General features: G+C 39.1%; 1 protein-coding gene across 4 annotated transcripts in view; it reads right to left on the reverse strand.

Annotated features, from left to right (window-relative positions):
• agtpbp1 (ATP/GTP binding carboxypeptidase 1) overlaps window positions 1-23,413 on the reverse strand; it is a 206,777-nt gene that overhangs the window by 104,268 nt on the left and 79,096 nt on the right. For all 4 annotated transcript variants that reach the window (XM_033017668.1, XM_033017669.1, XM_033017667.1 and 1 more), the window contains 4 exons: window positions 19,379-19,510; window positions 18,828-18,921; window positions 3,475-3,512; window positions 1,756-1,964 (listed from right to left, as the gene is read on the reverse strand). In XM_033017668.1, the coding sequence (XP_032873559.1) occupies window positions 1,756-1,964; window positions 3,475-3,512; window positions 18,828-18,921; window positions 19,379-19,510 (473 nt within the window). The remainder of the gene's footprint in view (window positions 1-1,755; window positions 1,965-3,474; window positions 3,513-18,827; window positions 18,922-19,378; window positions 19,511-23,413) is intronic.

The following is a 23,413-nucleotide window of genomic DNA, read 5'->3' on the forward strand; positions in this document are numbered from 1 at the left end:
TCCCCAGAATTGGGCCAAGTCCATCCTTCGATCTTGTAGAAAGCTAGAGGAGAAATTGCAGAGGCCCTTGCAGTGACATTTGCTGTATTTTCTGCATTCCAGAAGACTGGAGGGTGACTAACGTTGAAAAAGAAGGGCAGCCAGGAGAAGCCAGGAAACTACAGAATGGTGACCCAGACATCAAAAGGAATTAGGTTATTTGAGAAGATTCCAAAGGACAGAATCTACCAGCATTTGGAAAGACAAGGTATATGGCAAATGGCATTTTGGGAAGGTAAACCAGGCTGGGATGTTTACGGTGAATGGTAAGGCTCTTTAAGGACTCTTTTAGATTAAAGGTGAGAGGGAAAATATTTGAAAGAGACCCATGGGGCAACATCTTGAGGGTGGTGGGTATATGGAATAAGCTGCCAGAAAGAGTGGGCAGTTACATGGGCAGTTTGGTTGATATTGTTGAAATGTGCCATGTTACTCTATGATTCTTAGTTATAGAGAGAAATCCATGTTTGCAGTGAAAAAATCATTACTGCTAAATCATGATCACCCAATTTTAATTAATTTGCTCCAACCATACCTTCCACAGAATGCTTTATTATGTTATATGATTTTAATTTTCTAAAATGCCCTTTCTATGTTCATGCAATTTGCTGCAAATGTCCTTGGTTGTCAATATCCACTCTTCAATTTCCAAATTTAGATCATCCTGATTTAGTAGGTGCTTTTTGTTTGTTCAAATGCTTAAGCAGTGAATATAAAGTGCAAAGAAAAATGTTCTCAACATTAACTTTTGGTAAGTTTACTGGGCATCTTCTGACATACTTTAACATCAGTTCACTGCTTTCCGTCCTGCAGCCAGCTGGATATTCATTGCACCATTCATCTCCCATGACTTCAGATGCTCTTATCATATTCCGTAAGTGCTTTATCAAAAGTCCTTTTGGAAATCTGGATAAATTACATCTACTGCATTACCCTGAATGCTCTTGGAGTTTGGTAAAACTAGATCTTTGAATCCAAGCTGATTATTCATTATTGCTTTTTTTATTTCTACGTTATTGATGTTTTTCCCCCAATGGCTGTTATTCCATTATTTTTGTTCTATTTCTATAAATACATTTGCTGTACTTCTTAGGCCTTTGGCCATCTTCTCGGAGCATCAGTGTCATATTAGACATGTGACAGATATGGGTCTAAACATTTTTTGCAAAGAAACAATTCAATATGTATTAAAGTGCCTCTGCTATTTCTTTCTAAAATTACAAGGACGTTTGCTTTAAAATCGATGAATATTGGTAGAGATATCGAAAACATCCCACAGATTTTCTTTCCAAAATGTTCTTTTGTCACTAAAGAGTTCTTTATGGCAGCATAAGAGATTTTAAGTTGACCATTTATTAAACAAATTTGATATTTCTTTACATATATGTGATTTAGCTTTTTTGCGCAAAGTTATAAAGCATGCAGGTATTAAATTAACCTAATTAAAATTGCCTGATAATTAGCACCTTTCATTTTCCGACCCAAAAGGCTTTTATATGTGACTGTTAGGCATTACCTTGAAATCAATGTTAGTAATTGTAGTGGCAGCTGTTTAAAATGCAACATATAGTCTTGTATTCAGTAGCTCATCTTAATGGAGATGCCATCTAAGTTCCAACACACATTTTTAAAAGAAATGCAATCGAATTTTCAACACATTTTGAAGGTTTTCCTTGCGTAATTGTGCATCAGTTCAGCACCAATTAAGGTACTTACTTGAGAAGTATTATACAAGACTTTCATTCCTTCAGCATCAACAAATGCTTTCCTTCCCAACTTAATACTTGTTATATTTTTGATGCAGGTTAAAATTCCTTTGCGGATCAGCATATGCCGATGCCTTGTGTCATGTCTGTGCCAGTCGATATAAATTGTAAGAAGAACAGGAAAGTATCCCCTATCCACTGACCTCCTGGCATTGGTTTCTGCAATTAAAAAAGAAACATATTCACCCTTATTTTCAAAATCTTCTCCATCTTTATGGGAAAAAAATGGGACCTTCTTCACAAACAGGAAGCATCTTCACTAAAAACCATTTTGCTCAACTTTTTTGGGGAGCTCCCATATGTCGTCCTGATGAATGAGTCTCCTGTTACGATAGCCCAGTATGGTTTTATTCTACCCCGTTGAGCCTCAGAGCCAGGCTTGCTACAACAGACCCAACTGTTGCTGTTGCCCCTTTCCTCTGAATGGTCATTCCCTACACCCAACAGTACCCCAAAGTGTATACTAGTTTTTGAGGGAAGTGCCCATAGAGGATTTCTGCATTCTGCCCACTCCATTTCCTGGTGATCAACCATGTACTTTTTGCATGTACCTTAGATGTGACCACCTGACTATAATTCTTATCTATGGCGATTTCATTCTCCCGGATGATCCCGAGGTTGTCCAGCCACAGCTTTAGTTCCCTCATGTCAGGAGCTGCAGCTGGACGTACTTCCCACAGGTGTAATCCTCAGGGGCACGAGAAGTCTCTTTGCCTTCCAACATACTGCAAGAGGGGAATACCAGCACACTAACTGCACTAAGTGCCATCTCTACGGCATTAAGACCCAGGAAGAGTTGCACAAAAAATAACAGACCTTACGTTATCTTACTATCACCCTCCGCTCAGCTTCCTTACTGAAACCACACGGACCAAAGCCTGAGCACTGAACCTCAACAAAGCACTTGTACTTCACCACAAACATGGCGGCTCTGCAAGTGTCTGCCTTCCTTTCATATATTACTAGGAGCTGTCACTGTGAAATGCTAATGGCTGCTTTTTTAATTTATCGCACTGCTCCTCCTCTCAGCTGCTCATTCCACAATGAAACTAAGATAGACACAAAATGCTGGAGTAACTCAGCGGGGCAGGCAGTATCTCTGGAAAGAAAGAATGGGTGACGTTTCGGGTTGAGACCCTTCTTCAGACTCTTGACCCGAAACGCCACCCATTCCTTCTATACAGAGATGTTACCTGTCTTGCTGAATTACTCCAGAATTTTGTGTCAATCTTCAGTGTAAACCAGCATCTGCAGTTCCTTCCTACAATGAAACTAACCTGGGTTTTCGCTAACAACTACTTTCAAAAACTACCACCCTGCTCCTCCTCTCAGCTGCTCACTCAACACTGAGGCAGTCAGGTCCTGCAAGGGCTGACCCAAAATCTGAATTACATCGTGGAAAAGGCACAATGTGAAAATAGAAGTATTATCAACAAATTGGAGCAAAAGTCAAAAGTGATAGGATCCGGCGTGATCAAGAGTGGAAGTGCATGGGTGAAATGAAACAGTATGAGTGGAGTGGAGTTCAATGGAGTAATTGGCACTGTAGAATTATGACCAACAGAATCCAGGAAATGAAGGACAATAAGAAAAACTGTAAAATTAATTTGTCATGAAAGAAAATCCCCATTCTTAACAATTAAGTTATACAGACATCCAAAGCACTTACTCGATCTTAGCAATGCCGCCAGTGTGTCTAATGAGACCCTGTAAGAAATAACACAGTTCATAGGATGCAACCATTAACAAACTGCAGCAGGGACTAAAGTAAACAGACAAAATCTCATCAAAGAATTTACATTTACTGTTAAAGAGGAAACTAATACACATCGATAGATCAATAAATTATATTTCCTATTTTACAATAAATTTTAAATTTTATTTCAGTTGATGAATGAAGTTGACTTTGTAGTCTATTTGATATTACCTTTAAACCTGTTTAGCACAGGTAATACTAATCAGTTACTATTTTGTCCATGGTGAATGACAAAATAAAACAAAGATAAATAAAGTTGAAAGTTGCTGTTTTCTAATGCTGGCCTGATGTAATAGGTTTAAATAAAATGGTAATTGTAACTTGCAGACCTTGCTCAAAATCAAACCCTATGGCTTATCCAAATGTTCACACTGGCATGAAAATGGGAAAGGCACTAAAGAATTATAATAAATACACAAATTGACAACATGATGCTTTAAACACAAACCATATGGTACAACATCTAAAAAGTTTGCAGCTTCAACTTGAATGCGATTTAGTCTAATTCAACATGTAACAATCCGAAAACCTATAAATATACATCATAAAGTACAAAATAATGTAATAAATATTCTGAAATGTTTTAGGTATGATAATTTAACACAGTCATTCTGGCAATTCCAAGTATGCATATTTATTTATAGTCATAACATTACCTACTATTTCCAATTGGTCAATATAGTAGAACAGTCTCCATTTCCCCATCTCCAACTTCAAATAAAATGGAAACATATATTTTTGAATTGGCTCTTGGTCTTTTCTCTTACATGACTTACAGCACAATACTCCTGGAGACTCCCGGATCATCCTTGGAGGCACCAACTTTAGTTTACAGAGATTCAAGAATGAAACAAAATCATCACATTGTGCAATGACAGAGAAACTGAAGTCATGTGAAAAAAAATAAAAGAATACAAATGGAAATGCCTTGCAAGATTAGCAACGTTTTTCAAAATAAATGCAAATAAAAGGCATTGTGTCTTGCCGTAATGTTTGGCACAGACATTGCGGGCCGAAGGGCCTGTTCTTACGGTGTACTGTTCTATCCATGTTCTATAAATGGTTGAAATTTAAGAGCCAGATTGCCCTTAACCTAGCAGTCCACTGCACTAGCCCCTTGGTCGCAAACTGGCCAGCTTCTGGTCCTGCGGCCACAGCGTTTCTGTCACTTTGCGAGGTGTGGAGGATTGAAATTATCAGTGGCATTTGGAAATAGTTGAAAGGGAACTAAAGTAAAGTATGGAAAATAGTGCAATGCGCATTAACTTAATTAATTAATAACTAAATTATAATAAAATAATAGATAAACAAAAAGTGTTGTGAGAATGAATTTTACTCAAATTAACAGAGCTGTGCTAGATGGGTCACAAACAAATTATGTCTGGCCACTCAGGTTAGAAACTTACAAAAAACCCTGATCCCAGAATGGAGCAAAAGATCAGATGTGTGCATATCAGATCTCCAACACATTTCTGCAGCGTGCAAGCACCAAAGATGGAAAACTGCTATTACTCATACTGCAACTTACCGGCAAGGGTGCATATAGCCACTGATTAACTAGCAAGGTATTCCAGCCTAACGTGTATCAGGCTTTTTTTTATCCAATATTCTTAATTTGAATGCAATAAACAATTGGTAATAACAACTGACTTTCCATTTTTCAATCCTTTCGAGATACATACAATACTGCAGAATTCAAGCAGAGATTACAGTTTTTTCTTTATAAAAATACAGAATTTGATGTAATAAATAATACAACGTATGCTTTAACAAATCAGCAGCCGGGAAGAATAATGTAATGAAAACTAGCACATCGTTCACCTTATATGAAAAAAATTAATATCAGAACATGAGAAAATAAAATCAAAATGGACAGAAAACGTGATGGCCTAGTCCATTAAACAGTTCAGTAAGCTTTGAGGAAATGTGTTATGCTTGCAACCAAACTGTATATTGCACTGCACTTGAAAGTGATGTAGTATGTAAATGGCCCAGTCCCCCTGTTATAGACTCTGGTTGGGGTAGAATAAAGAGTACTGACTATTAAGCCTTAAGGGCCTGTCCCACTTGGGCGACATATTCAGCGACAGCCTGGAAAGAGGTTGTCGCGTCGCGGTCGGGGCGTGATGCATGGTGACGCATATAGTTCAAAATCCAGGGGAGACATTTGGGTGTCTCATCATGTCGTGCGTTCTGTCACACGCTGACGTATGCTGTCCTGTGGGTGGACACCTCCTTTCTCCCATTCTCCAACCCCCCCCCCCCTTTGTGGACCCAGCCTGTGACAGCTAGATCCCACTAATAATACTGCACAAAGGCCACATCATCTGTTTTAGTAACATTGACTATGGGATAAATGCAGACTTTGGGAACAACACCCCCCCACCTCCCCTCCGCCCCCTCACCTTGCTTCAAAATGGGTGGTGGGTATTTAGATTCAGTGGCCGGAGCAGGTGGGTGGCACTGGTACATTGACAACATTGCCTCTACCCAGTTGAAAAGCCCACTGCCTCTGGGGGTTTGGAGAGACCATTGGAAGAGAGATCTGCCTCTGGGACAACTCGTGGCCAACAGTTTAGTTCCCATGAGGAGCAGGCAGAACATTTAGGGGTTCGAGTACAACCCCTGGGGCCCCTGTGTCACATTTAGTTCAGAGATACAACGCACCGACCAGCGATCCCCCGCACACTATCCAACACACACTAGGGACAATTTATACTTATACCAAGCCTATCAACCTACAGATAGGGTTAGGGTTAGGGTTAGGGCGAGGGCAAGGGTTTCCTCCCGCACTCCAAAGGCGCATAGGTTTGTATAAATTGTCCCTAGTGTGTGTGGGATAGTGTGCGGGGGATCGCTGGTCGCAGGCTTGGTCCACAAATGGGGGGGGGGGCGTTGGAGAATGGGAGAAGGGAGGGAGAGGGGGAGAAAAGGATGTGAGGGGAGGGGGGAGTGGAGAAGGGGGAGAAGAGTGGGGAGAAGGGAGGAAGAGGGGGAAGGGAAGAAGGGGGGGGGAGAGGGGAGGGGAAAAGGGTAAGGGGGAGTGGAGGAGGGATGGGAGCGGGAGGGGGATAGAGGAGGGTGGAGGGGAGGGGGGAGTTCAGTCTACACTCACTGAATCCATCCCTGTGAAAAGTTATAGAGGCGGTGATTGGATCTGGATTCGAACCAATACATCTAGAAATAAACCTGAACGACTCGGACATCTTTTCGGTGTTTTTTTTAAAAAAACTGTGCTCCTTTTAATTTTACCAAACTAGCCACTTCAACATGACCACAAAACATTTGACCAAGGATTAATACTTTGGTGAACAATTGATGATAACTTTGAGAAACTGCTCTTCTTTTCAAATTTCCACTTATCTGAACATGAAACCAGTCATTGATCAACACAAATGGACATTATTTGGGAATATAATTTTGAAGAAAACATTTTAGAATATAATAATTTTTCTTGACATAATGAAAAGCTGTGGTATGGTGCAGTTTTATTTTGCTGAAAAAAGATTTATCATATAAAAGAAAGTATTTGTAAACAAGATTGTCTGCTCCAGTATAAATGAATAACGCAATTTAAAATTACTAAAACGCTAAAAAAATTAAATTGTGTCACTTAGGAGTTATGATATATACACGTCAATTCTTCGAAATAAAAAACCCCAAAACATGCCTTTTATAATGTTATGTATAAAAACAACTTAATTTTAAGAGCATTTTGTAGATCTATAAAAGGGTGCAATTTGGAGAGAGCTGTTCTGATGATAAATTCCGTGTGGGAATCTTGGTTCAATTTGGGAGAACCCAGCTTCCAACATGATATATTTTAAACCTGCACAAAGCTACGGAATATTTTGAACTGAAAATTGCTTAATCTTTTGCACATGATTGATTTCTTCCATGTGAAATGCAGAAGAAAACCAGAACAATCCACTTAAATCTCAGGCTAAATGTGCAAAGGACAAAATATTAATTACTTCTAACTATTATAATAAAATTATGGGGGAAAGAAGTTGCTGGTAATAGAGAAATACAATTGATGAAAACAATGGATTTTTACCAAAATGTTAATAGACTCAAGTATAAACATGCAAGAAAGAACTACAGATGCTGGTTTAAATCAAAGGTAGACACAAAATGCTGGAGTAACTCAGCGGGTGAGGCAGCATCTCTGCAGAGAAGGAATGGGCGACCTTTCGGGTCGAGACCTTTCTTCAGACTGATGTCAGGATAGGGGGCGGGACAAAGATAGAATGTAGTCAGAGACAGTAAAGGGCCTGTCCCATGAGCATGCGACTGCATGCGGCAAGCGCGACCAAACCGGAAGCGGGGGCCGCGTGGAGGTCGAGTGATCCCCGTACAGAGCCTGTCCCACCAGCATGCGACTGCATGCGGCGAGCGCGACCAAACCGGAAGCGTCGAGTGATCCCGGTCGAGTGATCCCGTACGAGTTGACGTGAAGTTTGAGCGAAGCCCGCGGGAAGTTCGCGCGTGACGTACGGTGTCAAGACGCTGCGTACTGCGTCTAGACGCTGCGCACGCCCGTCGAGGCGGTGCGTATGGCCTCAATGCGGTTGCGGGCCGGCAGGCGGTTGGCGCGCAAAATTTTTGGACAGTGTAGGTTTTTCGGAGCCCCGCGCGATGTCGGGACCAGCTCCGCACAACTCCATACGGCTCCGGCGATCGAAGTGGGACCGGCCCCGCGAGGCTGTACGGCTCAAGCGACTACGTTAGGTCGCGCTTGCCACATGCAGTCGCATGCTCGTGGGACAGGCCCTGAAGACTGGTGGAAGAACTGGGAAGGGGATGGAGAGAGAAAGTAAGGACTATCTGAAGTTAGAGAAATCAATGTTCATACCGCTGGGGTGTAAACTACCCAAGCGAAATATGAGGCACAGTTCCTCCAATTTTCGTTGGGCCTCACACTAACAATGGAGGATGACAGAAAGGTCAGATTGGGAATGGGAGGTGGAGTTGAAGTGCTGAGCCACCAAGAGATCAGGTAGGTTAAGATGGACTGAGCAGAGGTGTTCGGTGAAATGATCGCCGAGCCTGCGTGATTGACAAAACTTGTCTTATAAATTCCAAAGTCCGGCGGCGTCATGGAGAATTAAGGCGCGGCACTGAGCTTCTCCCCCGTAAAAAAATTGTAAAAGTCGTTTTAAGTCAGCACCGATTTTTTTTTTAAACTCACCGAAGTCGCCTGGTGTTGTGTAAGGGTGTTATCATCAGAAGGTGACGTGAAAATCGGGGAGATTAATGGTGAAATCGGGTGTTTAAATGAGTTTAAATGAGCAGAGATAATCGTTCAAGGGCGCCAGAGAAAAATACTATCAGCCTTCAGCTCGAGGAAGTTTTGGATACTCTGCAAACGACAGAAGAAGAAGATTCTTACAGCCAAGGGTCTCTGCTTGAAATGGCAACAAAAGGAGACAAGAAGGAGAAAGAGGTGAAGCAAATGCTTTTAGATATGACTGCTACAATTAACATGACACTGGAGAAGATGCAAAGTATGGAGTCTCACATGGAGAGTAACAAACAGAGTATGGAGACTAACATGGAGAGTATTTCTCAAAAAATTGATAATACTTGCAGTGAGTTAAAATAACTCAAAAAGCAGTATAAGGAATTTGATAAGAGATTAAAATCAGAGTGTGTCAGAATTGAAAATGATTACAACAAGAAATTTAAAGGTGTAAGTGATGATATCGGAAAGCTGGATGAGATAATGGAAGAGATGGAGAATGAGATAAAAGAGATTGTCTCGGAAATAAAGAATTTGAAACAATCACAGAAAACTGAAGAGGAAAAACTTGGAAGAATGACTGATAAATGTCTGGACCTGGAATCAGGAACTCGGAGATATAACCTGAGGATTCTCGGAGTAAAGGAAGGACGAGAGGGACATGAATCTCAAACATGTACTTTCGTTACTGACTTACTCAAAGATGTCTTGGAATTGTCGGAAGAACCAAGAACAGACGTCGCTAAACGAGCTGGAAGAGGAACAAATGATTCAAGACAGATAATTGTGAAATTCCGTGACATCTCTTCAGTGGAATTTATATTGAAAAAGATCACTTATGGGAAGAAGCTGACATACCGTGGGGATAATGTGCGAATATTTCGCGATTACTCTCCTGAGGTAGTCCAGAAAATGAGATTGTTTACACCGGCAAGACACACTTTGAGGGAAGTCCCGGGAGTAAGATATGGAATTTTCTTTCCCGGAAAAATGAAGATAACTTATAACGGCGTTGAACGCTCATTTGCAGCTCCCGGAAAAGCTTTAAAGTATGCAGAGGATATCGTTAAGAAAACATCGGGGCAAGCTGCCGACAAGGAAGAAATTTGAACTTTTTACAAAGTTTTGAACTGATTAAAATGGCCGAGCTACCCAGACAATTATAAAGCTTATCTCGTTGGAATGTGTTATTCAGAGAGCTTGGTTATATTCAACCTTGGATGCAAAGCTCAAAGTTTAACCCCTTGGCACCTGCTTGTACGGTAGTTAACCCTTTGGTACCAGCTTGTATGATGTATGGTAGTTATAGAATGGGATATTATGTAAGAATACAGGGTGGATATATATGGGAAAGTTTAGATTAGATTAAGATTGGATAAATTAGAGGGACATATATACTTATATAATCGTGTATATGTTTGTTCTATATTTGTTTTGTTTTTTTATTCCTTATGTCTCTTTTTTCTCTCGGCTGTCACTAGCACTGATTTGATAAACTCATATAAGAAAAAACACAATATGAAACGATATGTAACTTTTTATGAGGATTCACCAAGGGGGAGGAGCTCAATGTATAACAACATCACGGAGGTCTATACATTTTTTGCCATCGTTGATGGCTATTCGTCCTTAAGGTATCTTCCCTTAGATACCTTAATAGCACCTTTTTTTTTAAAGCACAATCAAGATTTTTATCTGTTTAATTTTTTTGAAAGTAATTGTGTATCACATTCTTTTTTTCTTTTTCTAAGGCACTTTACAAGAAGGAGATGCAATATAAATCTAATAAACCGGGATGACCACCCAAGTCCTAAAATTCTGAGGTATTTGTTTGCACCATATGATTCAGGAATATTACCCTGATTTACAATGCAAGACGATAGACAAATAAAGAATGGAGGAATTACATTTTGTAGTTGGAATATACGGGGTGCCAACGAACCAATTAAGAGGGGTAAAATTTTTGCCCAACTAAAATCGTTGAAAAGCGACATAATGTTTTTGCAGGAGACACACATGAAACAACAAACACAAATAAGATTAAAGGCGAATTGGATAGGCCAAACATACTACTCCTCATTTACTTCTAAATCTAGGGGTACAGCTATTCTTATTAGGAAAGGTATTCCTTTTAAATTAAAGAATACCATATCAGATAAAGAGGGAAGATATATTATAGTTTCGGGTGAAATTTATGCAACCCCACTAACTTTGATAAATATTTATGCTCCGAATTTTGATAACCCCCACTTTTTTGATAAAATTATTGACATAATATCAGAGTTTAATTACCAAAATGTGATAATAGGGGGGGACTTTAACTGTGTTTTAGATTCATATCTAGATAAATCAGCAAAACAAAAGAAGAGTAATTTAAAATCTAAAACTAGCGAACTTCTAAATACATATATAAAAAATACGAATATAATAGATGTATGGAGATCTGCTAATCCAGTTGGAAGGGAATACTCGTTTTACTCTTCGGTGCATAAAACTTATTCAAGAATTGATTATTTTTTAGTGGATATGAAATTAATGCCATATACAAACAACCCAACATACCACATTAGTAGTATCTCAGATCACTCTCCGTTGACATTTTCAGTAAAATTTGAGGGAATGCCGGGCAAAAATTTTTTTTGGAGGTTTAATACACATATTTTAAATGACGTGCAAGGCTATCAATATTTAAAACAACAAATGGAACTTTTTTTCGATACAAATGATATACCAGGTACTTTGCCTTCTTTATTATGGGAAACTTTTAAGGCATTTATGAGAGGAATTATAATTTCATATCAAAGTTTTCAAAATAAAAAGAATAAGACAGAACAATTGTTGTTAGAACAAGAAATCAGACAGTTAGAGATGGATAATGCCAAAGATTCCACGACAGATAAACACAATAAGATAATATTACTGAAATTTAAACTTAATCGAATTTTATCGGCAAGGGTAATAAGACTATTCCAAATGACAAAACAGGAACATTTTGAGTTTGGTGACAAACCACATAAGCTTTTAGCTCGCCAATTGAAAAAACAAGAAAAGGAAAATACTATAACCAAAATTAAATCAGAGAAAGGTGAATTACTAATACTACCTAAAGATATTAATAATAGATTTGCCCAATTTTACCAAAACTTATATACATCTAAAATTAAAAGAGAAGATAGTAAAATAAAAAAAATTCTAGATAATTGTAATCTTCCAATACTGGACCTTTTGGAACAAGAGGAATTAGGAGCTCAAATTACAATCAAAGAAATAGGTGAAACAATAAAATCGCTGAAAAATGGTAAGACACCGGGACCAGATGGTTTTAATAATGAATTTTATAAAAAATTTCAGGAGATAACAACCCCTTATTTATTTAATTTATACTCCCATGCTTTTAAAGAAAACAAACTACCTGAAACACTAACAGAATCAACTATTACGCTTATTCCAAAAAAAGATAAAGATTTAGAAGATCCGGGCTCGTACAGAGCTATATCACTTTTAAATACAGATCAGAAAATTTTAGCAAAGATTTTAGCAAGAAGATTAAGCAAATATATTAGTAAATTGATAAACCCTGATCAAACGGGGTTTATACCTAAAAGATACTCATTTAATAATCTGAGACGTCTGTTTAATATAATGTACTCGCATAAAGTAGAGGAAGAAGATATATCACTTATTTCTTTGGATGCAGAGAAAGCATTTGATCAGGTAGAGTGGCAATACTTATATAAAGTACTACAAAAATTTAATATGGGAGAGAATTTTATAAGATGGGTAAAATTATTATATGATAAACCGATGGCAAGAATTTTAACTAATAACAGGTTATCTCAAAAATTTCAACTATCAAGGGGTAATAGGCAGGGATGTGCACTATCACCCCTGCTATTTGCCCTTATGATAGAACCCCTGGCTGAAAGTATAAGAATTCATCCGAATATTCAGGGCTATAATACCAGAGACTCAAAGAATAAAATCTCATTATATGCAGATGATATACTTTTATATATTACAAAGTCACAAACGAGCATACCAAATTTATTAAACTTAATAGAGGAATTTGGGTCTTTTTCTGGATATAGAATAAACTGGAATAAAAGTGAAATCATGACATTAAAACCTCAAGAACCTACACACTTACTGAAGTTCCCCTTTAAAATCGCAACAGAAAAATTTAAATATTTGGGTATTCAGATTACTAGAAAATATAAAGCATTATTCAATGCTAATTTCATGCCTTTATTAAATAAACTTAATACGTTGATTAAATTTTGGAAAACACTTCCCTTATCATTATTAGGTAGAATAAATGCAATAAAAATGATCTTCCTACCACAATTACTATACCTATTTCAATCTATACCGGTATATATACCAAAATACTTTAAAAAAAAATTAGACTCTAATATTACTAATTATATTTGGGACTATAGATCACATAGAATCACAAAAAAACACTTATGTAAACCAAAAGAGGTCGGGGGACTTTCACTTCCGAATTTTATGTATTATTACTGGGCAGTGCATATTAAGAATATGATTTATTGGTTGGATAGTTCTACCCAACAGACAGAATGGATAAAAATGGAGAAGGAGGATTGCCATCCTAGTAATATAGGAACGATCCTCTTCTCCCCAAAAAAACTGAATAACACAATATATAAGAAGAACCCAATTATATATGGTACAATAAGAATTTGGAAACAAATAAAATTATCTTTAAAATTAAGAAATCTATCACTGTTAATGCCAATAGCGAATAACCCTTTATTTAAACCATCTCTTATTGATAAGACATATAACCAATGGGAAAGTCTCGGAATTAGAAGGATCGGGGATATGTATGAAATGGGAAACTTACTATCATTCCAACAATTACAATTAAAATTTAAATTGAAAAACAACCAATATTTTAAATATCTTCAGATTTGCGATTTCGTGAAAAAATATATACAAGGATATCAAAAAGTAACTCCTGACTTATTGGAAGAGGCAATGAATATTGAAGCTGACTCACAAAAATTAATATCATATTTATATAATAGTATTCTAAATATAGACCTACCATCGACAGAGGTACTTAGAGAAGAGTGGGAACGGGAACTAATGATAAAAATTACGAAGGTTAAATGGGAAAAATACCTGATATATATTCACAAATGTTCAATTAATGTAAGACATAATTTAATTCAATTTAAAATTGTACATAGATTATATTACTCAAAAACAAGATTGAACAAATTTTATCCAAATATATCCGCCACTTGTGATAAATGTCTAGCCCAAAAGGCAACTATAACACACTCCTTAGTCTCCTGCATAAAACTTTATAGATTTTGGAATGATATTTTTGAAATATTTACAAAATTATTCAAGACAAGAATGGAACCTAATACTGAAATGATTATATTTGGCGTAATGGAAGATGGGAATAAATTGAACACATCTCAAAATCTATTCCTTAACTATGGTTTAATAATAGCAAAAAAATTAATTCTTAAATTTTGGAAGGGTACATCAATACCAACGCTTAAAATGTGGATTGCAAGTATGTTGGACACCGCTCATCTTGAGGAAATGCGATTCCTCCTAATGGATAAATCAGACCAATTCATAACGAGTTGGTCTCCATTCGTCGTTTTTTTGGAATCATATGGTGCAACACAATTGTAAAAAATAACTGTTTCAGGACTGGACGAGGGTTGGTCAAGACTATAAATAATGATCTCCTCTTTTTTTCTTTTCTTCTCTCTATTCTCTCTCTCAACTTTCTTCATTTACTCGTTTTCTTTTTTCACACACTATATATTTCACATCTTTCTATCCTTTACTATCTAACTTCTTTTTCTTATTCTAATCTTTTTTCAGTGTAACAAAAAAAAAAAAAAGAAGTTGTACATAAAATGTATTATGAAAATATATATTAGGCACTTTGGTGCCATATGACTGTACTTACTTCTAATAAAATAAAATATTTTTTAAAAAAAAATAAATAAATAAATTCCAAAGCACCACTCAAGTACAAATTGTCAATGACTGATGCTAATACTCAGTAAGAAAAATTATGCTAATGAGATGCCAGAATCTTATCTTGTGCCAGAAAGATGTTTATTCTGAATGCTGGCGTTATTAGCAAGATTAATTATCATACAGCCAATACAGTGGAGGTATTCTTTCTTACAGGACTGATGGACTAGGATTCTGATCCTAAAAAATGAAGGGAACTGTCCAAGAATGTCCACAGTGCATAACTTGGAAGGGAGCTTGGTGATAGAGTAAGCTGGTACTTTGCTTCTCCAGACTTTGAACCACATCCATCTTAAAAATCCTCATCGGAATCCATCTCTTGATATCTTTATTCACTTTCCACCTAACAATTATAATATTCTTCAACCAGGCCTCTCAGATTTTGCTTGACAAAAAGAGCTGCAGTAACTCAGCGGGTCAGGCAGCGTCTCTGGAGAAAAGGAATAGATTACGTTTCAGGACGAGATCCTTCCCTATACACTCTCAGATCCCTTGTCCTGAATAACCAAAAACTCTGCTGACCTTGTCTTAATTCAGACCAAGTCCATTTACCCAATTGCCCTGTATTCATTAACCTACAATCAGCTGCCCCCTCAGTAATTCATATAATTTTCAATTCACAACTTGGCCTGCACGCCATACTCCTACATCGCAATCTTTGAACTTCACCCAGCCTTACAATATTCCAAGTAATCGGCGTACCTTCAATTCTGTCCTCTTGACCTCACTTGATCTTAAAAATCAATCCACCATTGCCGCTGAAGCCATCAGTCCAAAACTCTGTGATTCTCTCCCTAAATCCAGAGTGAAAACAATATATTTCTTACAATATAATTCTATCACCAACACTGACACTATTACCTATTTGCCAGCACAGTGACACAGCTGGTAGAGCTGCTGCCTCACAGCACCAGAGACCTGGATTTGATCCTTCTCTCGGGCGCTGTCTGTGCGGAGTTTGCACATTCACCGTGTGACCGCATGGGTTTCCTCCAGGTGCTCTGGTATCCTTCCACATCCCAAAGACGTGCGGGGTTGGTGCGTATTAGGCCTCTGTAAAATTGACTCTGATGTGCAGGGAGTTGATGATAAAGTAGGATAATATAGAACTAATGTGAATGTGTGATTTGCAGTCAGCGTAGACACGGTGAGCTGAAGGGGCCCTTTTCATGCTGTATCTCTAAACTACATCCCTTCCTCTGTGTCCCCCATTACAAAGTAGGAATGCGGAACAGCAATAGGTCACAGAGCCTCCCAGAGTTCTTCTGCTCTAATTATAACCCTATGCTCCCTCATTACATACTCACTAAAATTCATTCAATCACCCTGATTTGATCACCCAACTTTCAGTATTCAAAAGAAAGACAATCTTAATCCATATAACATGCTCCGCAACCCTTCCAAAGTTAATTATTTGCTGATGTACTTTGCCCAGGAGTGCACAAAGAACTCTAGATATAGTCACATCATATTTCTGCATTGCTGGAGCACAATTTTTACCCTTTGCACTCCAGCCCCTTCAATGTTAGGTCATCATCCAATTGACGTTTTATATGTATTTTATGCATATGCACATCAGCATTTAATGATATGCACAACCACAGCATCTAGCTCCTTGAAATTTAGAGAATACTCTGAATTATCTTTCGAAGTCCACAGAAAAAGAAAATTGTACTTGTTCAAAAGGTCTCTGGTAGAGCTGGTTGTTGACTTAAGGAAGTAGGGGCTGTAAACAACCCGTCCTCATCAAGAAACTGCTGTGGAGATGGTCAACAGCTTCAGGTTCCTAGGCATCCATATCACTAGCAACCTAAACAAATACCTTCACATGCAGTGATCAAGAAAGCACATTAGCTATTTACTTTCTTAGGTATGCGAGAAGAATTGGCATCCCTGGCCAAGTCCGTGGTCCCTGCCTGCTTTAAAAGATCCACCATTGTACCAGTGCCAATGAATGGCTCTCCAGCTTGCTTGAATGGCCCTCACCTCGGTAGTCATGAAATGCTTCGAGAGGCTGATCAAGAATCACATCTGCGCCTTCCTCCCTCGCACCATGGACCCGCTGCTGTTCGCATACCGTCCGAACAGATCCACGGATGATGCGGTCTCCCAGGTTCTGCACACCACCCTCTCTCACCTTGACAGCCAGAAGGGGGCTATATGAGGATGCTGTTCATTGATTTCAGTTCAACTTTCAATACCATAGTCCCCACCAGACTTGCTGAGAAGCTGCTAGAACTTAGGCTGAACGCTCCCCTGTGTGCCTGGGTCCTGGACTTTCACACCGCCAGACCCCAGGTGGTCAAGATGGGGAGACAACCCTCTCACCCTGAACACAGGATCCCCCCCAGGGTTGCGTCCTCAGCCCCCTACTGTACTCCCTGTACACACATGACTGTGTGGCCAGGTTCAGCTCCAACTCTATAATCAAGTTTGCTGATGACACTGTGGTGGTGGGCCTGATCTCCGATAACGATGAGAAGGCCTACCGGGAGGATGTGGCTGATCTGGCACACTGGTGTCAGGACAACAGCCTCCTCTTGAATGTCCCAAAAACTAAGGAGCTGATTGTGGACTTTAGAAGGGCACAACAACCAAGGACATACACGTCACTGGGAATAAATGGGACTACTGTGGATAGGGTGAGCAGCTTTAAATACCTGGGAGTCCACATAACAGAGGATCAGACATGGGCAACACACACTGCGTGCTGGTAAGTAAGGCAAGGCAGCGCCTTTACCACCTCAGGCAGCTGAGGAAATTCAGAGTCTCTCTGAAGATCCTTCAGTGCTTCTGCTCTGGGGCTGTAGAAAGCATCTTGTCCGGCAACATCTCAATCTGGTTTGGAAACAGCTCCTCCCAGGACAGGAAGGCTCTGCGGAGAATAGTGCGTTTGGCTGAACGCACTATGGGAACAACACTCACCACCCTGCAGGACCTATACACCAGGAGGTGCAGACCACCCCAGCAACGGACTGTTCCAGCTGCTATGGTCAGGCAAGCACCTCCGCTGTCACGCTGTGAAAACAGAGAGGATGAGACTGAGTTTCTTCCCACAGGCCACCAGGACTGTAAACTTTTATCTCACCAAGGACTAAGTTACTAATTTACTGTTGTGTTGTGTCTTTTTTCAATTTCTTTTTCCTAAAATGTAAATACTGGTTCTGTTCTATTGTTCTGTTCTTTTTGCACAATCCGCAGGCATTGCCACTTTCATTTCACTGCACATCTTGTATGTGTATGTGACAAATAAAATTGACTTGACGTCCATGAGGATTCTCACTAACTTCTGCAGACAAGCAATTGGAAATATTATTATTGGATGCACCTCAGCCTGGTATAGCAACTGCTGACCGCCTGACCCTGGAGAGAGTGGTGGACACAGCCCAGTACATCACAAATGTATTACTTGCTTCCATCCTCTCCATCTTCATGGTGCTTGGCGTCAGGAAGGCTGGAAAATATCGTCAAGGATGCCTATCACCCTGGTCATTCCCTTTTATTTCTACTACCTCTTGGGAGAAGATGAAGGATCTTCTTGGTCCCGATGTCCTGATGTAAAAGAACAGCTTATTTCCCTCTGCTTTCAGACTCCTGAGCAAATCACAGCTATCACACCCCTGCCCCACGGTGCTGCCATCTAGTCTCAATTACAGCTCATTCGGGTATTATACTTTAATTTTGTTTGCACTATTTCAAATTGCACTACAATCTTTGCATCCATTTTTTTCCACTGGTCATTTATTTCTTGTCATATTATTATATTTGTATACTTTTTTGTGTACTCTATGAGCTTTATGCAAAGAATTAATAGCATTGCACCCTGGTGTATATGACAATAAACAAAGCTGAATGTGATCTTCTGCACAAAAGGCATTTTCAAAACCTATAACAAGGGAAAAAATGAAAAAGTACAGCATTTAAAAAAATTACTGCTATTTTTTGTTTGTTAATGCTGAAACTAGACACAAAATACAAGAATAGTACCTACTTTACAAGACTTGTATTCTTCCTACTGAAAGGACCAATAATCTTGAACATAAGTTCCACAACACCATTTTTGCCCAAGGATATGGCATTGACAGCTGTAAACACAAGTGGCAAACATGATCAATACAAATCATGCATTGGGTACAAGACTCAAACAAATTCCAGAAGTGTTTCAAAGGTGTACATGAAAAACTGTGTACAATGTATATTCAACGGTGATTCTGGAACAAATTGGTAACTTCATGTAAACTACACTGAAATCAAGGTGGACTCACACTGATGATTTTCTTACATCTGAACCATTTGCAAACCTAAATTGCAAAGGACAAATATTCAAATAGTCCTGTCCCTCAAATAGTCCAGTACAATGCAATGATTTTCAAAATTATCCGTCATTATTTTAATTGCCTTAATTTATTATTTTTTCTTTATATTCATTCATTACTTTAAAGAGATGGAGTCAACTGACTCCTTAAAGCAGCCAAGAATGCTTATGAAGTCAATTAACCTGTCAGTGAAATGGCTTTTCTAAGTGCAATACCCCATGCTTACCATTGTTGGAATACACTCGCAACAGTTGCAGACAAGGTAAAATGAGTTTGAAGTTCTGCAGGTTTTGTTTCACTAAATTCAATGTAATGCCCAAGGCTCCATTAATCCTGGCTTTGACTCCAAACTTTTTGTCTGGTCAAGAAAATAAAAAGAAAGAATGACATAACAACATGAAAATTGCCTTAACAATGCATAACAGTACTCAGAGATTTTTCTAGATCTTTTGAAAGATTTCTAACTTTTTTTAAATTAATTGGCCATTCACTATTTCCTAGTGCACTGTATTTGTCTTTCTGATGTAATAGTTGAGAATTATTTTGAATTAGCTTTCAAAAGTCAAAGATTAATGTGGCTTTGGGGGAAACCTGATGTACATTGCTTAAATGTTAGTCAGTTAGTTTGGAGGGATTTTATGTGGTGGGAGGTGTGAAGGGGGAAACTTTAATTCTTAGTCCCCTACCTGATCGGAGAGGCGGGGAGCGGGCAATGCCTTACCGGGTCACCGTGCATTAAGCTCCGGAGCGCTGTGGCCGCCGACTCCCAACATCGCGGAGCTGGGGGATGCGGGCGTCCGGCCGCGGGCGGCGCCGTTTGGAGCTCCGACCCCGGCAACTCTACCCCTGGCTGCGCGACGCTCCAAATCCAGCGCCGCCCGCGGCCAGACGCCCGCAGCCCCAGCTCCGCGATGTTGGGAGTCGGCGGCGTCGCAGCGGCTTCTGGACCAGGTAGGGGACTAAGAATTAAAGTTTCCCCCTTCACCCCCCCCTTCACATAAAAGCCCTCCAAACTAACTGACTAACATTTAAGCAATGATTTATAGATGTTTAAGTGTCTCCCCGGTCTCCGGGGAGGAGGCAGTCGCTACAGTAGTACAGACGTGGGTTGACCGTGGGTTGTTTCGGGTCAAGTTTGGCGCCAAACGCGAGTTTGGTGTGCAGACGACATCCTGGAAAAAATGTCCGGTTTCCGGAGCTTTTCGGTTTCCTGAACTCCGGATAAAAGGTTGTGCACCTGTATCAATTTCCATGACCATCTCCAAGTTGCTTTTATTGGATTCATAAAAGATACATTATTTTTGTTTCTATAATACATCAGTCTAAAATAGGTATGAAGTCACTGAAACAAAATTAGGTACATCTCATGATCCCTTTATACTAATGATCATGTTTTTCAAAAAATGCTCTTGTAGTGCAAAAGTTCCAAAAGCCTATTTTTCCCTCAGTCACATTTCAGAAAGTTGATTTTTTTTTCTCAGCCATAGTTCACTGAAATGATAACCATCGACTAAAGCTGTTCGCTTCTTTAAATTGTACTCCCTTCCATTATCCCATTTAACATACCGACCTTAAAAGCAGGCTGTGATAAATTTCTGTCTCATTGGTTTTAGTGTAATTGTAAGGCCTAGTGAGGATCCCATGTACCTTCACTTCAGATACTAGTTTCCAAATGTAGAAACTATAAATGAAACACTGATACCAATAATATGTGAGCATGAAGCTATTGGATCATAAAATGTAAACTGCTTTTGGAAGGAAGTCTGCCATCCTTATCGGATCTGGCCTATCACAGCCATCGCTCTTGGTTCTATTCCAGAGATCTCAGCACACTAATGGTTAAAGCAGACCTAAAATCTGCAAATGTAACCTTCTTGCAGATGAACCAAGAAACTACAGGCCAGTTAAGCCAACATTTGACATTAGAAAAATTCCAGAATCAATTATTGAACTATTAGCTGGAAAGTAGAACCATCTGTCGATGAGTATATCTCAATTTCCAGAAAGGTTTTGATATAATGCCACACAAAGGTTATTGCAAATATCTGTATTAAGAGGTACACTGAGAGTAATATATTAGCATGAAGATAAAATGGAAAGACAAATGAATATAATATGGAAAATGTGGAGTTATCCCTTTGGAAGAAAACAGAATATTGTCTAAATATTCCTGCACAGGAGGAGTTAACAAGAAAGGAGGCACATAGATTGTTGGCCTTGCTTGCAAAAGGGTAGGGAAAAGATGCCAGTGGCAACATTTTACAAGCAACAAACCAGGTCAAGATTAAATATAGCTGTTTTGATCGGAACTTAAAACAAACAGTACAAACCAGTGCTATAACAGTCAGGCTGCATTTAAATAGATCATCGGTACTGAGATCTCCTGATGGCAGCGGAATTCCCGACAGCAAGGTGATACCAAAAGCACTAATCCATTTCAAATGGATTAGCAGCCTGTGTATTACAGCACTGATCTGTGCTGCTTCTTTTAACTTAAGAAGAGTTTAACAGAATCCCCGACCCCTTGGCCTATAGACATGACGACGACAGTATTTGGAAGCGTTGCAGAGTTATGCCCCTGTCCCACTTAGGAAACCTGAACGGAAACCTCTGGAGACATTGGCCCCACCCAAGGTTTCCGTGCGGTTCTCGGAGGTTTTTGTCAGCCTCCCTACCTGCTTCCACTACCTGCAACCTCCGGCAAACACCTGCAACCTCCGGGAACTGCACGGAAACCTTGGGTGGGGCGCAACGTCTCCAGAGGTTTCTGTTCAGGTTTCCTAAGTGAGACAGGGGCATTAGAATGAAGCACCTGTGGCAGGGATCACACACCATCACTTCCCACAAGGCAAAATCAAGTGGCAGCTGAAGCGACAGTGAGCCATCACTCCCAGATGAGCTCCATGTTTTCTACACGTTTCAAAAGGGAGAACATCTTCTCAGGCCCCCATAGCTCCTGGTGACACTGCTATCCCAGTCACCGAGGTCATGTCAGAAAATCATTCAAATGAGAGTAAACCCTTGGAAACTATCCAGCCTCAACCGCATACTTGGTGGTGTTAAAACCTGTGAACCAATTGGCTGAAGTTTTTGCAGACATCTTCAACCTCCCATTACTGAGGTCAGAGGTTCCACCTGCTTTAAAAGGACATCAATAGCACCTGTGCCCATTGAGATATACTTCAATGTTCAACAGTGCCATTAATGTCCACGGTGATGATGTGCTTTGAGAGATTAATTATGACACACATCAATTCTTGCCCTAGTAAAGACCTGGACCCACTACAATTTACCTACAGCCATAATAGATCAATAGGGGATGCAATTTCCACTTAGCCCTCAGCTAAAGTTTATGTACAAATCTTCAGTGAAAGTTCAGACCGATGTTTCCTCACAAATACAAGGACACTAAGGCCAAGTGTAAACCATCAAATCAAGCCTCGGATTATGTGGCACAACTGTTGGGCATCTTAACGAGTTAAGCCATCTGGGGACCTAGCAATAAATATCATCATGATTTAATTATGATAAACTATTTGCTTATTTCCCTTAATCTCGATAGATTGACATTTACATGGATGTGGTTCATTATATTGATTTTCAAGGAAAAGTCCTCCCACTGACATCATGTGTAATAAAGCCATAAATAAGCCAAAAGTACATTAAGTTGCAGAATCACCATTATCCAAAATTATAAAATCAATGTTCCATTTTGTATGAGTAACATCATATTTCACTGAAATATTTAGCAGCACAAAATATGTGCTGACCTCTATAATATATTATTTATACATTAATGCCCCTTTACAAATTCTTTCAAAGACATGCTCGAATTGTTAAAAGAAACAAACCCTCATGAACAAAATTTCATGAGTTCCATAAAACAGACTATAAACTTAGATTTAAACATCTTTTACGCATAAAAGTCATTTATTGCAAATAAAAGAGAAAATAAAATGTCTTATTAAATGAGAAGGCGACATTGAAAATGTGTCTGACTGAATAACCCATGGGATAGCGTGACAAGTCAGTTAAATAGTTGGTCTAAATGAGCACAACATTCCTCATTACGTGCTTTTTATGTACAAAGCCGTGCTCTGAACCAAGCACAGAATTTTGTATAAAATATGCCCGAACAATGTACAGGCTAATTAATTATACGCTTTGAAACATGCCTCAATTTAGAGTTTAAATGACTATAGAAGAGGATTCACGGAAAGATGAATAAAATTTGATGGGAGCCAGATGATTGTGGAGAAGT

The sequence above is a fragment of the Amblyraja radiata genome, chromosome 3 (assembly GCF_010909765.2).
Source record: "Amblyraja radiata isolate CabotCenter1 chromosome 3, sAmbRad1.1.pri, whole genome shotgun sequence".
Lineage (NCBI taxonomy): Eukaryota > Metazoa > Chordata > Chondrichthyes > Rajiformes > Rajidae > Amblyraja > Amblyraja radiata.